Source organism: Eubalaena glacialis, chromosome 10 (genome assembly GCF_028564815.1).
Source record: "Eubalaena glacialis isolate mEubGla1 chromosome 10, mEubGla1.1.hap2.+ XY, whole genome shotgun sequence".
NCBI classification, from domain to species: Eukaryota; Metazoa; Chordata; class Mammalia; order Artiodactyla; family Balaenidae; genus Eubalaena; species Eubalaena glacialis.
In genome coordinates this window covers 94640874-94656285 of record NC_083725.1, presented here as the reverse complement: position 1 = coordinate 94656285, position 15412 = coordinate 94640874, and the positions used below count along the sequence as shown (strand labels likewise).

The 15412-nt window shown below is 36.5% G+C and overlaps 1 protein-coding gene and 1 pseudogene across 6 annotated transcripts in view; one reads left to right on the top strand and one right to left on the bottom strand.

The window, feature by feature from the left end:
- LOC133099913 (lipid transferase CIDEB-like) overlaps positions 1-11639 on the bottom strand; it is a 40173-nt pseudogene extending 28534 nt beyond the window's left edge.
- The window catches only part of IMMP1L (inner mitochondrial membrane peptidase subunit 1), a 73246-nt gene that overhangs the window by 49055 nt on the left and 8779 nt on the right, over positions 1-15412 (top strand). For 2 of the 6 annotated variants that reach the window (XM_061201536.1, XM_061201537.1), the window contains exons 6-7: positions 2944-3070; positions 6084-6154. The exons of 2 other annotated variants lie outside the window; for them this stretch is intronic. In XM_061201536.1, the coding sequence (XP_061057519.1) occupies positions 2944-3070; positions 6084-6154 (198 nt within the window). The remainder of the gene's footprint in view (positions 1-2943; positions 3071-6083; positions 6155-15412) is intronic. 2 more of the 6 variants (XM_061201534.1, XM_061201535.1) reach the window with 1 other exon arrangement.

The window sequence follows — 15412 nt, the reverse complement described above, 5'->3', positions numbered from 1 at the left end:
ATGTGAAGTATTAGTAATTTAATGTATTTTCTAAAAGACACCTCTTTGATTCCCTAAAATTTGGGGTCCATTAGTTTTTCATAATTCTGAAAAAATAGATCTGTATCACATTTCATCTTCATAAAATACAAATTTTACTCACTTGAGCTGGTATTTAGCTTATGACATAAGTAGGTTTAGGCATTCCTCTTTCATTATTGTCCTTTTTTATAGTCTACTTCACATTACTGAAAAATCACCAAGAATAGTGTAAAACTGTTCTTTGTGTTTACTCGTTCTTCCACCATCTTAGATTCTGTAAATAGAAACTCTCTCTTGCTCAAGCTGTATGGTCTAGCATGGTCTGTGGGTAATTCCTCAGATCTTTTATCCGTAACAACTTCAAGATAATACCTAATTGATAGATATGGGGTTATAAAATAAAACTTATATAACAGGTTATGTTCTAGCTTCCTTTTCTTTTTAACTTGTATCAAAATAACTTATTACAGTCTTTGGATTAACTGGAGACCTAGCTTCGCTGCAACGTGAAGACAAGCTTCTGTTTTCCATGCTAATCACATGATTTCACTCTCATAGTCCTTGAGCATCCTTAACAAGGAGCTGGACTCATTGGCTAAATAGTGTTTGAATGAACAGCTCAATATTGTCTTTTTTTTTTGGTTTTTTTTTTGGATAGATACTCTTTGCATTCAGATGGTAATACAAATAACTATATTTAGTAAATTAATTAAGATTCTTTAGAGGTTTTATTTTGTATTCTGCTCCTTCAGGGGGCCCATTAGGTGGAAGGACAGTTCAAACTTTGGCATGTATAGGAGACATACCAAAGTAACTTTTACAGCCCAGGTAGTCAGTTGGTAACTCCTACTTTAAAAACATTACTGTCCTGAGTATTTTTTTCTTTTATCTGCAGCACAGAACTCTTGAGATTTCAGGGGAATCTCTGACCCCTGGCAAGAGATCCTCTTGCTAGCTGTTTCTAAAGATAGAGTAGCCATTCATTTAGGGTAAATGAAAGTCTGCATATCTGGTATCTAAAGCACATAGATTTTTCAGTCCAATGGACCAAACACTCATACTTGAGACAACCATAGTCTCTTATTACTACTTATTCTTTCAACAAATAGTTAATGAGCACCTCACTTATAAGATGTGCTGTACCTGATAGAGAATGTTAGGATTAGCAAGATATTAACCCTTGTTTTCAAAAGCTTACAATCTAGGAGGGGATAATAAGGATATTTATAAATGATACAGGAAAATTTAAGTCTTAGTTCTATTAAGTTTCTTTTAAAATCCTATTTGAAAGAGTTGAGAGTCCAAGGTTATATATTTTGATTTAAGCTCTGTGCCTATAATATCTGGTTAGACCACCAGAAATACAGTATACAGTAATGATGCTTTCTATTAAAACACCTTGACTGAATTATGATTTTTATGTTGCCATTCAAGTGCAGAGTTTGTTTTGAGGATCATATTGATTATTTTGTCAAAACACTTAAGCTGAATAAAACTCCCATGGAAAACATTTCTTTCCCCAAAGCTAGCCAGAATCAACTTTGTTAGTATGTTACATAGGTTACAATATTTGCAAACTTTTTCATCTGAACAGTTCCATTGACATGGTTCCAGTTGGTTGGAAAGAGATACTTTATAACATTTTCAAACAAGTGTAAGCCTTATATTGCACTCCAAATTATAGAATTTAGTGTTTTAATAGCATTCAATTCTTATCAAGAATAACCTCAAGAAATGACTGTTCTGAATACTGTTGCTGTATTTTCTGTAAAAGTTCGGATGAAGATGGTAGCTTTACTTTCCTTACATAAGTATCCTTCTTGTATATTCCTCTTTGACTTAGTTGTTAAGGAAAATTTTGTCATACCTCCCAAACTAAACTTTATTTTATTAGGTAATGATTGCCATGTAATTAATCATAATTTATTTTTTGACTTGACTACCAAAAGTTTTGAACTCATTGTAATACTTATGTATAGCAATAACTAGGTTTCTGATTTAACCATCATCTTCCTTTTATTTTTGTGACTTTTGATATTGTTTTGATATATGCATCTTTTATTACAAGCAACATCAAATTATTTCCTGAACCTGGTACAGATAATAAGTAAATACATTAAATCCTTTCGATTGTGAGCAACAGAATTCACTTATTGCTCATTTCATGCAGAAAGAGCATTGTATTCTCTTTGGTTGAGGCATTAGTCATATATTTTTATCTCCTTCTTCCTTTCCAATTTTAGATATCTTCTTAGTCTTCTAATACATGTAGATTGTTATTTCTTCCATGAATCATGTCTTCCATATGTAATCATATCCATATTGGTTCTATATGTTTGATTTGCCAGTTTATTTTTTGTAATATATGTTTGGACAGCTTTTAGCATTTTATTTGGCCGAGTCTTCTGATATTTTTTCTCAAGTATATGTCTTTTTTGACTGTACTGTAAACTCTCCAGGTTATATAATTTATATGCTGCAATTCCTCAGTTCTTTAAGCTCTAGGGAAACACAGATGATGTTTCTACCTTTTTATGTGCTCTAGAGTCAATCAGTGCTACTGGCTGGGCAGTAAAATTTGCTTGGTCAATTTGGTGGTATTTACACGGAATTGTTTTTTTATAGTTTTGGTTCTAAAAATTTGGACACAGAAGTAACACTGAGTGGGTTTAGTGCAAGAAGATAATTCTCATGGAATTATCAGAAATTTTAGAATCTTCTAATAGCTTTTCCATCACTCTCATTGTTAGATTCTGACCCATAAAGTTAGTCACAAAGCTGGTAAATGTATGAGAGGGTCAGTATGTCAGAGGATAAAAGGTGTGGCTTTGTTTAAGTTGCTTTATAAAAGTATTGTAGCAGTGCCATGCATGTGTTTATGTTAATAATAACACTGACATTTCTTTGACTTTTTCCCCTCAGAGGTGATATTGTGATTGCAAAAAGCCCAAGTGATCCAAAATCAAATATTTGTAAAAGAGTAATTGGTTTGGAAGGAGACAAAATTCTCAGCAATAGTCCAACAGGTTTCTTTAAAAGCCATAGTTATGTAAGTAACATTTCAATTATGTTATTCATTGGTATCATAGTTGATTAACATTAACTGAACACACTGACAAATGATTATAACTTTTATTCATATTTTGAATATAAGTTAGAATAATGCATTCATTAGAATTTAAGTATGTTTGTATCAAGAACAACTTGGCCATTATAGTTTATATATTTTATTTCCTTTTAAAACCCTGTATAAACATCTCATTATTAGTTGTTGCAGGCAAGATTCACCAATGAATGTCAAAATAATGGGCAGACGTTTGAGGAAAAATAGTGTATTTGCAGTCTCAAAGTATCTTTCCCAAGATATTTTTACAAAGGGAAAAATAGCTTCGTAGAGGAGAAACGTGGCAGACACCACCTTAACTGAGTGATCAAGGTTAATTTTACCTATAAAAAGACGTCAACATAATGTGACCCCTGAATTCAAGGACTGAGAAGGGCGCACATCACCTTTGTGGTACTCTTGTAAAAAGAAGGTATAGCTTCATGAGAAAACATCAGACAAACCCTAACTGAGGGTCATTCTGCCACATAATTGGCCAATACTCTTCAAAAATGTCAAGGTCTTTAAAAAAAGGAAAGTCAGGAATTGTCATAGATTGGAGGAGACAAAGGAGACATGACAAGTAAATGCAATCTGGAATTCTGGCTTAGATAGTTTTTCCACTGACTTGTTAGTGGAAAATCTGGTAAAACCAAACACAGTCTTATAGTTTAGTTTTTTAAAATCCTATTTAAATGTTTAGGATAGATATTTTGGTGTCGTCAACTTGCCAACTCAGTTAGGAAAAAGAGCAAGAGCAGTAGAATGGAAGAGTGAAGAGCAGATGTGATGTGTCAGCCCCTTTCACCAGTCACATGGCTGCTAGGACAGCTCGTGGCAGGGGAGGGCAGCCTTCTGTTTACTCAGCATATACTCTTCTTACTTTAATTATAATTTAATTTTCTATTTTTGTTTAAATTTTCTGTGTCACTGTCAGATTATTAATAGAGCTGTTACATCTGTTAAGTAACTTTATCTTCATCCCCAGTGTAAACATATAATTAAGAGTTAAATTGTCTTCATCGTTGTAAATTTATTTTGACCTGTAATAGCCTCTGATTGCCCTATAAGTTTGATCAGTAGACTATTAAATAATCTATTATTTACCGTTCTTAATAGACTATGGTTCAGCTGTGCAAATGTTTATTACACTTCTGATGTTTATTACTGCAGTGCTAAACATCCTAGGAATCCTTAGCTGATGGTGATAATGTTAAAGTTGAGAATGTGGTATCAGGTAACCTATTTTTCTGTGGCCTTCATCATGGATACTTATCCTTTTATTTTTCAAAAATGTCATTTATTTACATAATGATTTCACCTTCACATGACTATTATCATTTCATGAGGCATTCTAGTCACTTCTAAGTTGCTTTAGCAACAAGCATGTACTTCAGACCAGAAATAGTTTTATCAACAGAAAGAATAACAAAACATATAAATGATAGCATCTACTATCTGTGTACAGTGTGTACACTGCTGTTGTTTTCTTTTAAAATTATTAGAGGAGGAATGTTAGGATGAAAGGATTTAGATAAAATCTCTGCTAAGTAATCAGAGAAAATAACCAGAGGACTATAAGACGTACATTTTTTTGAATATTCTATTTAAAGAAGACATTCATCGAATTTTTATGTTTGTTGAGAGGATAAATTAGGGGACACTGCCATTTTGTTCCAGGTGTATTCCATTCACTTTGGTTTGCATGTTTATAAGTGTACAAACAATTGTAATAATATTGGCCAACACTTAACTATGTACTTACTCTGTACCTGACACTGTTGAAACTCTTTCCAAGGGTTAATTCATTTAATCATCAAAACAGTAACCCAGTGAAGGTGGTAGTAGCATTTGACAGATGGGAAAGCTGAACAACAGGGAGGTTAAATAAATTGCCCAATTTCAAACAGTAAGAGAAACAGTTGGAATTCAAACACAGGTAGCCTGGCTCTGTCCAGAATCTATATTCTTTACCACGCCACTACTTTTCATCCCAAAATATCCTCTACTTACTATTATTATTTCTACTCCCATTTCCTAAATTGTACTTCCCTTAAAATGTATTTGTCTTTATTATTTTTAAAAAGAAAGGCAACTGTTTCTGATCAGGGCCAGTATTAGTTCTGAAAGACAAGCCAGTGATTTTTGAAGGCTTCCCGGCTCCACCAGTTTTACCAGGCTGCGTTTTTTAAGCCATAAGAATTGTGTAGCTATTACAGAACCACTTTAGCAAATGTGTTCCATTAATCAAGGTGATTTATAACAAAAATTCATCCAAGTTTGGAGCACTGAAGAGATATCCAAACTGTTTGCATTCTGCCCAACCAGAGTGTTCCCTTTTTCCAGCTATCTCAGAAGCACACTGGTGCTGCATTCTATGAAAGGGGTTTCTTCCCCTTATCTGTGCATCCTTTTAGAAAAATCATTGTTGTTTATAGGTTATGAAGACATTACTATTCAGATCTTGATTGAGGTGCATAATAAGGATGATATCTATTAAATGTGTTTTGAATTTCAGGCAAAAAACATTTATTCTCCTAAGTAGGTGCTTCAGAAAGCAAAACACCAAAATTGTCATTTGGAACCTAGAACATAGAGTTTAGCATATGAAAGAAATAGCATTGTTTGTAAGTTGGCAAAAAAGAATATAAACAGATCATTGGTTAAGTGATGTGAAACCATTTTATTCATTCCAGAGTTCTAAAAGTTCATGTGGCAAGCAGCACTAACGAAAGGTGATTTATTTTTTACATTAAGCATTTGGAAACTAAGCAGTCCTTATCAAGGTCCTATTGCAGTGGGTTTTGCTTATTTTCATGGTATTGAGGCCAGTAATTTTTTTCCTTGGGTTATGGGCTGAGCATTGGCTACTAGGAAATGAGCTTAATTTGTGACTCTCAAAAGAAACAAATTGTACTCAGCTCAAACATCTTGAATAACTTGCCTTTCTATACTATAGGAATTCCTCAGTTTGCTGCTAGAAGCCACTAATTGGCCAAAAATAATTTGGTTGGAAGAAGCATTTAGCAGGTAGGAAATACATTAAATGAACTGGCATTCTCCTGTTGATCTGCACAGCAGGCGATTTAACGTAGTCTCCATTCCCCTAGGGAATATAGGGCCAGGACTCAGGAAATATAGTAAAATTTTCTTATAAAGCTAATAAAGAAACAAAAACACTTTATAATCTTTCTCAGGATAACATTGTGTGATAGTTCAGGGCTGTGATTTTAATCCATAGTGTACCTGTGGTATAGTTAGTCATTTTGGAATACAGTAAGTTCCTATCAGCAAACAAACATGCTATAAAATCTCCCATCTAAATGAACAAACTCCTTTGGCACCACATCCTCCTATAGGAAAGAGTCGTGCATACTTACTGACTCGACTCTGAACTTTATATTCTCTTTTGAACTCATTCCACTTAGACTTTGGTCCCCAGCACTTCATTGAAACAGTTCTTGTTAAGAGTCACTGATGACTTCTCTGTTGTTGATCCAGTGGTCAGCTTTCAGTCCTCGTTTTACTTGACCTATTGTTAGTATTTGAAGTAGTTGTTCTTAAAGCCTGGTTTCACTTAGTTTTGGGGATACCACTCTCTTTAGGTTTTCTTCCTCTCTTTCTGCTTCTTCTGAGTGTCCTTTGTTGGTTCCTCCAAATATTGGAGTAACTAAGGGTTTGTATTTTAAACTTCTTTTGTTTATATACATGCACTTAAGGTGACCTCTTCCTGTCTCATGGTTTTAAATACTGTCTAACTTAAGACCTAAATTTATATCAACCACAACTTCTTTCCTGAACTCCAGAATCATATATCTGATAGTCTGTTTAATATCTCCACCTTAGTATATAATGGTCACCTTGAACTTAATATGTCCAAAACTAAACTGATTTTCCTTCCAAAACTGGCTCGTCCCACATGTATTTCCCAATCACGGTAAAGGCGCCTCCATTCTTCTGCTCACTCAGGTCATAAACCTTGGAGTCATCCTTGCCTCCCTTCCTCTTTCACCCTCCCATCCAATCTACTAGCAAATCATGATGACTATATCTTGTAAATACAATCAGAATTAGACGACATCTTGCCCCCATCACTGCTACCATCCTGGTGCAAGACAAATTCATCTCACTCTTGTTTTCTTGCAGTAACTTCTGAACTTCTCTCTGAGCTTATACCTTTCCCATCTTCTTGCCTCCTTACCCCTCTACTGACTACTCTTCACATAGTAGCTGAAATGATCCTTTTTAATAATGATGCTTTTTCATAAAAATAATGTTACTCTTCTACCCAAAGAGCTCAGTGGCCCCCCATCTCATAATTAAAGCCATGGTCCTTTTGATGGCCTACTAGACCCTACACTCTTCCTGCTGCCTGTTCTTGTAATTAAAGTTTCATTGGAACATGGCCACACTCATTTATTTACATATTGTCTGTGACTGCTTTCAGTAAAACAGCAGAGTTGAGCCATTGTAACAGAGACTCTATGGTCTGCAAAGCTTAGCTATTTACTGTCTGGCCTTTTACAGAAAAAGTTTGCTGACCCTTGCTCTAGAATGTAAGGTTCTTAATGGCAGAGATTTGTTTTGATCTCAGCTGATTCCCCAACACCTAAACTTTTATTTGGCATCTAGTAGGTACTTTAAAAATACTTGAAGGGTGGACAAATGGATATATGACTAGAGTCTGACAGTGTTTTATTTTAGTTTCTATTCTCAGTTTCTTCTAGTTTCTACTGCAAACTCGCTCTGGAGTAAAGTGCATGATGTTCTATTTTTCAGTAATATAGATGTTCCTGTCACTCACCACACTGTATGCTAATGCTGAACTGGCCCATCTGTGTTCATTCTAGTCTTCATAGAAGACTTGAAAGCTAAGCTACTTCCATGGTAGGGCTACTTGACCATCTTCCATAACTGCAGGTAAATGTTATAGAAAATATTGGAATGCCCCTGTTACTTTGTACCAGCACAGCATTGTGCTGATTAAACGTTTCTTTCCCCAAGTGACTTCTATTTGGAATGAATGACAGTTTTCAGCCCTTTTATTAAAGCAGATTAAACATTCACCTCGCTTTGAATAATTAGTTTGGAGTACTCTGAACTTGGTCTCATCTAAATCTTCTGAAGGACTGGTGGAATTGAGGTACCCTGGAGTTACCTTGCTCTCATTTTGAGGGAAGATTTGGTTCCCCAGAAATGGTGTGGTGGTTTTGTTACTCTGAAGGCTAAGTTGCCCTTGAAACATGCAGTACCTACTAATTAGTTTGTGTGGTAATGAGAGTTTTCTACATTTCAGTAGAAATGATGTGCCTTTGGACATATGTAACAACTCTACAGGTGTTTTGTTCTTTTGATTCTTTTATTGGTTGGCAGATTAAAGATGGATGAGTTGTTGTTGGAAGCTGGTAAACTGTTCCTTTAAGTGTAAACTTCTGCTTTCCAGTGGTTGTTTATTATAAAATGAAGGATCTTTTTTTCTAAATCTTTCAAATAATTAAAACTCTGTTTATGGAATTTTAGTTTCTCAGCCATAGCAGCCACCCTGTTGAAGATGCGCATGTTAATAGCAATATGATCATGGAGATTTCAGCATTTTCCTGTAGGTAAAGCGTAGCATCTTTTGCTCTTGTTACAGGAAATGTATCTGTGCTTATTAGAAACATTATGTTTTTACTTTTATTTTTGACCTATCAAAATATCCAGTTATATAAAGCTTTTCGGTTCTTGATACCACAGATTCCAGTATCATACACAAAAGGTGAAATGTTCATCAAATGCTAGTCTGTTACCACAGTAGAGTGATGGTAGGTGCATAAGAAATGTAGTATTTCTTACATTTTTCTTTTTGAATTGTAGAGTATGTTAATAACAACATCATTATTGTTATTGGCAGAAATGTAAGAAATAGAGACATTTTCACATTTCAGAAAGAACTGATTAAATGTTCTCAGGATGCTCTGGTGGTATAGTGTTCTTAAAAGGAGAACTTGGAAATGGGATAATATGCTAGTAATAAATCTGTTTTACTGTGTATTGAAAAATATTTAAACAAAACTGATTGGCCAACTGAAAAACAATCTCACTAATTGGGAAACATTAGAAAATGGTCACTTTATAAACACTGATAGCCCCCAACATGTACTGTGTATTTACGTTATAGTTCAAATCCTTGAATATCCTAATGCTGTTTTTCTGTTTGTTTAAATGTCATTTACTTTAGCTAAAAGTCACAACCATATGGTCTTCTATTACCACTTGTATTATAAACAGAAAAAGTACTTCTCTGTAGGGAGAGGAATCATCAGATTGAAACGGTTTGTTTATTATAAGCTGCTGATACACTAAATCCTTATGTCATTTAAATAGAAGAACTACCTAATAATGTCACTTATTACAACTAGGATATCTAAACAAGGGACTTGCTTTTTGCAGACTATAGTGATAAAAACCTGTGCTTCACATCCATTTCTCAGCAACGGCTCCCAGGGTAATCAATCATGGCATACTGCTAATGCCTTGATTGCAGCTGATGCAGAGGAAATATGTTTACTTTTTTGCTAAAGTGAAGTTCACTGCGGAGATGACGTGACTTTTTCATCCTATAGCTAACAATTCTGAAGATAAATTTGACTTAGTGTTTACAATTCTGAGGTGTTTTTCTTCTGATGTTAACACTAAAGAATCATCTTTGAGGCTCCCACTACTTAAGCATTTTCTGATGTGTTCCCTGAACATTTTCAGAATAATTTGATCTTAGTTTAACAAAAAATATGTAGTTTATAAAATATTATTTTGTAGAAATGTATTTTATCTTAATATATGTTTGAGTATGTATATGTATGTATATGTATTTATGAAAATCAACATTTCTACTGAAAGGGTAGCAACTCTTCCTGAAACTAACATGTTTTGCTCACCTGAAAATATTTTAACCACTCAAAGTTGGAAAGTCAGTGCCATGGGTGGGATTCTGGGGAGGCATTTATGCAATTCAGTAAAATGCCATATTACGTATAGTTTTATCTGCAAGTTATATGAGACCTCTATACTTTTAGGTTGCTTAAAAGTAGGTGGTGCAGTAGTTAAGAATCCACCTGCCAGTGCAGGGGACATGGGTTCGAGGCCTGGTCCGGGAAGATCCCACATGCTGCGGAGCAACTAAGCCTGTGCGCCACAACTACTGAGCCTATGTTCTAGAGCCCGCGAGCCACAGCTACTGAGCCCACATGCCACAACTACTGAAGCCCGTGCACCTAGAGCCCGTGCTCCACAACAAGAGAAGCCACAATGAAGAGTAGACCCTGCTCGCTGCAACTAGAGAAAGCCCGCACGCAGCAACAAATACCCAACACAGCCAAAATAAATAAATAAATTTATAAAAAAAAGTAATTGGGAAAAATTACTAAGACTGAAATTGTAATGCTGCTGTTCAGTGTAAGCATCTGAGGCAGACTCCCACTCTGATGGTCAGTCGTAAAGAGAATGTGTTCCAAGCGTCATGTGGCTTCCTAACCTGATACAGTGGTCTGCTGGACTAAGTGGAATATGTTCAGATGTCTTCTGAAATAAGCAACTAAATGAAGTTCTTCTATTACCACTTTGGGCAATCAAAATTCTACAGATTTCTGTGACCCACTTAATCTCAGTCTATAAAAGCATTCTCATTCTAGTAAACTATTTTCTACCTAAAATAAGAAAGGAAAAGAGAAATTACAGATTTAAAAGCAAGTATGCATGTTATAAAACGGTTGAAGATTGTAAAATAGCCGAAAATATTGACATTACAAGCCATTGTACTGCTAACCTAGATATGCGAGAGTGCTTCCTCCTGGGTTGGAATTTTCGTAACTATTTTAAGAAAATTTAGGAATCGTTTAGTTTGGCATAGCTAGTGGTTGCATGTCTACTACACAGACATACAGAGCCAACAGGGAAGGGAGATAAAGTACCTAAAACTATAGGGTAAGTAATTTAAAATTCTAAGATGCAACTTAAGATTCTGATCTACTTCCTTTACATTGTGTGTATGAATCTCTAAATCAGGAAGGATTAGAAAAACCTCCTGTCATCTGAAGAGACTTGAAATTTGACCTGACTTCCCTATGTAAAGAAAGTCAGAGTAGGTCTGGGGACATAGACTGATACGCATTTCTGACCCTAACTGCAAATGTATCTAACCCCAAACCAATCCCAGCATCAGGCATCTTCCTTAATGAGGCTGTGTCCCAGGAGCAGTGGAAACCGCTGGACTTGGGGGGAGGGAGAGAAAACCTAAAAAGCCTTCAGGAGGATGTAGGGTGGGCAAATTTGCCAGACAATAACTTCTCAACCTTCCTATTATTTATTCATGCATTCATTAATTCCATTAATTCCAGGTATTACTGAATACTTACCTGAGGGCCACCACCATGTTAAAGTAGATCAAGTCCCTGCCTTCAGGCTGTCCAATAGAACTTTCTGCAAAAATGGAATAGTCTCTATCTGGCCTGTCCAGTATGGTAGCCACTAGGTTCATGTGGCTATTGAGCACAGGAAACGTGGCTAGTGTGTCTGAGGAACTGAATTTTTAGTTTTATATAACTTGTAAGATTGAATAGTCGTATATGTTACTAGTGGTGACCATGTTGGACAGTACAGCTTCAGGAGTTTGTAGTCCAGTTGGGGGACTGGACAAGGAACTACAAAATGGTGTAATAGAGGATACTTATCTAGACCGGGGTGGATAGGATTACTACAGACTGGGGAGGTAAAACCTGAGTTGAAGTTCTCAAGGATAAGTAGGAGCTAGCCAAAGCAAGCAGCATATTCAGAAGATCTAAAAGTGAGAGTGCAGCACTGTGCTTTGGGTAGCTGCCAAAAGTAAGTTCCTATGTCTGGGACATATAGTGGGGAGGGGTGGGTAGTGAACAGAGATAAAAATGAAAAGGTGATCAGGGCTCAGTTCCTTGTAAGTCTCAAGCAGGGGAGTAACTGTGTGTGTGTGTGTGTGTGTGTATGTCCACATCACGCATTGTGGGATCTTAGTTCCCTGACCAGGGATCAAACCTATGCCCCCTGCAGTGGAAATGTGGAGTCCTAACCACTGGACCCCCAGGGAATTCCTGGGAGTAACATTATCAGACTTAGCTGTTAAAAGATCACCCTGATATTTAGTATAGAATAGTAGAGGATGGTTGGAGTAGGAGAGGCCAGAGGCAGGGAGACCAGTTAATAAATAGGCTGTAAGACATAATTGAGATAATAACATGAAGAATGGAAAGCAGTACAAAGTTTGGAGAAAGATTAAGGGAATATCTAGACAGGATTGGATGTTGGAAGAAATGGAATTGAAAGTCTTAAGGCTGACCCAAGTTTCTGGCTCTAGCAATAGGGGTAGGTGGTGCATTAAAATAAGGGGTCTGGACTTCCCTGATGGAGCAGTGGTTAAGAGCCCGCCTGCCAGTGCAGGGGACACGGGTTTGACCCCTGGTCCGGGAAGATCCCACGTGCTGCAGAACAACTAAGCCCGTGTGCCACAACTACTGAGCCTGAGCTCTAGAGGCTGTGACACAACTACTGAGCCCACGTGCCGCAACTACTGAAGCCTTCGCGCTCTAGGGCCTGCGTGCCACAACTACTGAGCCTGTGTGCTGCAACTACTGAAGCCCGCACGCTCAGAGCCCATGCTCCGCAACAAGAGAAGTCACCACAATGAGAAGCCCGCGCACCGCAACAAAGAGTAGCCCCCACTCGCCACAACTAGAGAAAGCCCGCGCACAGCAACGAAGACCCAACGCAGACAAAAGTAAATAAAATTTTTAAAAAAATAAGGGCTTCTGAGGGAGATGTTAATTTGGGAAATGGAGAGAAGATATACTCAGTTTTGGAGTAGTCTAGAAGCCTGTATAATAAGTCTATGATAGATTGTACTTTAAATGAATACAATGGCAATGAAATTATAGGAAGTGGGAAGAAAACAAATTCTTTCCCAGAATGATGTCTGGGTGCTATACTATTCCCTCCTTGATGTCCACAGTATATTTTCATGATCTCTTAGTCAAAACAGTGTTTTGATGCTCTCAGCCCCCAGAGATCAACCTCACTTTTTAAAGGTCTTCAGCTCTTCTCTTCGTATCTTACATCATCACAAAAAATGTCATCTGTCATCTACCTGCCTAATTTGCAACTTTGTATTCACAAAGCTAGACATCATTCTGAATAACTTCCAGGGTATGGGACATTCGAGTTCTGGTTTTGATAAATAAAATGCAAGTAGGAGAAGTGTCTATCAAAGAAAATCATGCAACACAATGTTTTTTTTTTTTTAAGATACTAGTAATATCAGGTACAAAAACATCCACATATTTTATTTTAATCCTTTATTTTTTGGAGTATGGACTCTTTTCTACTACTGATCTTTTATTTCTAGTACCATTTCAGGTATAAATCAGTTTTTTAGCCTATCTCTATATGATGCAGTTATGCACTGGCCCATAAGAAATCGAAAAGCGCTACAGAGATTCATCTATAGGAATAAATCCAAATAGGGATGAGTTTTGACTGGGAAGAATTATTTGAAGTCTCAGGAATCAAAAATTTGGTGGAAACCTATTAGCACATATTCTGTATAGTAGGCATCTGATTTACTATTTAGACTTTTTCTGAAAACATGAGAAAAGTCATTATTTACATATTTACCGCTATTTTCTACTACTCTTTCAGATACCTGTGTTTCATTAAGTTAGGCTCATCTTTTGTAATATGAGAGCCAGAGTGTACATCAGGCTATATTAAAATGAGAGTACAGACATAGTCTTGAAATGAGAATATAAGGAACTTCTCTTAAATACTAATCCAAAAACAGCAGGTCACCTTGTTACAAATAGAACAAAAAAGAAGTCAGAGACCAAATAATCCATTGTCCTAGGAAAAAAAAATCTGTAGGATTGAGATGTTAGTATTAGATCGCTGGGATGGAAAGGCCTATTTACTAGCTTTAATCCCAACACTTTTCCCCCTTCCTCTGCCTTCTGACAAGTTGGTAGACGGTCCTGAAGAAGTAAATGCTCCATAAGGAAGTGCTTAGGCATTTGATATTTAATAAACATTGCTTGAAAAAGATGCCTGTTAAAAGAATAAAAATGTTAGTCTTTGCTACATTTGGATGATTTGGTCTTAAGAACTGAATTTCATTAAATCAGTTGGCATAATTAATATGGTATCTATTCACAATTAATGTACATTTTTAATTATACTGGATTTAATTCAAAGTCTTGGCTAGTACCAGAACTATATAATTGAATACAATGTAAAAGAAAAAGACCAAAAACATAACTGAAGTGAAATTGCAAAGCACAGTTCACTTTGCAGAGAACTGGATAGACTGCGTAAGAAACAAGGAACAAAGAAAGCCCGGCAGGCGTCATTCATCCAGCAGCTGGAGCAACTGTTCATAACAATAGCTAATACTTAGTGAGTGCTTACTGGGTGCCAGGAGCCTTATGTGTTATTTGGTTTTCAGAATGTTTCTGTAAGGCACTCATTAGTCCCAGTTTTTCAGATGAGGTTTAAATAACCTGTCCAAGGTGTTTAACTAGTAAGTGGCAGAGCTACAGTTTGAACTCAGGACTATGACCCTGTGGACTGTAATTTTAACCACCATACAAACAACCCATCCGAAATTCCTAGTTCAGGCTGGATGGAGGTATTGAGTACTTAAGGAGAAGATGAAGGAGCTTAGCTTGCTTGCAATAGCTATGAGAGTGAGTAAGTCAAGTCTTAGACTAAGCTCTAAACCCACTCAGCAGGGAGATGCTCAATAATAAAAGAGAACCTTTAGTTTAAAGCGTCCCCCATCACACATACCCTCACCACAGTGCTGTAGGTGTAGCTTACTAGAACTTTGGCGTAAATTCCTCTTTAATGATAATTGGCTATGAACCTAAAGTGGCACCATTTTTAAGTAGGGAAAGGCAATAACAGTCCCTGGGAATGATGTGGGATATGTTAGTAATAAGTCAGAATTTAAATGGGAAGAAAAAGAAGCAGGACTGCATAGAGATAGTATCTACTGAAATAATCAGTGTGTTAACTGTTCCTTGCCTGGTCCTTGCCTTGCCTGATAAATGTTAATCCCTTTGTCATGCATCTAGCCTTTGGGAGCACCTCCCTTATGACTCCAGATATTCTACTCAGGGAGACAAATGTGGGCAAAAAGTTCTGGCAAGGAGAATGTCAGTAAAAATAGAGTATTAGTGAGACTGTTCCTTGAGTTTTGCTTTCAAAGGTACCCATAACTGATGCTTGAGA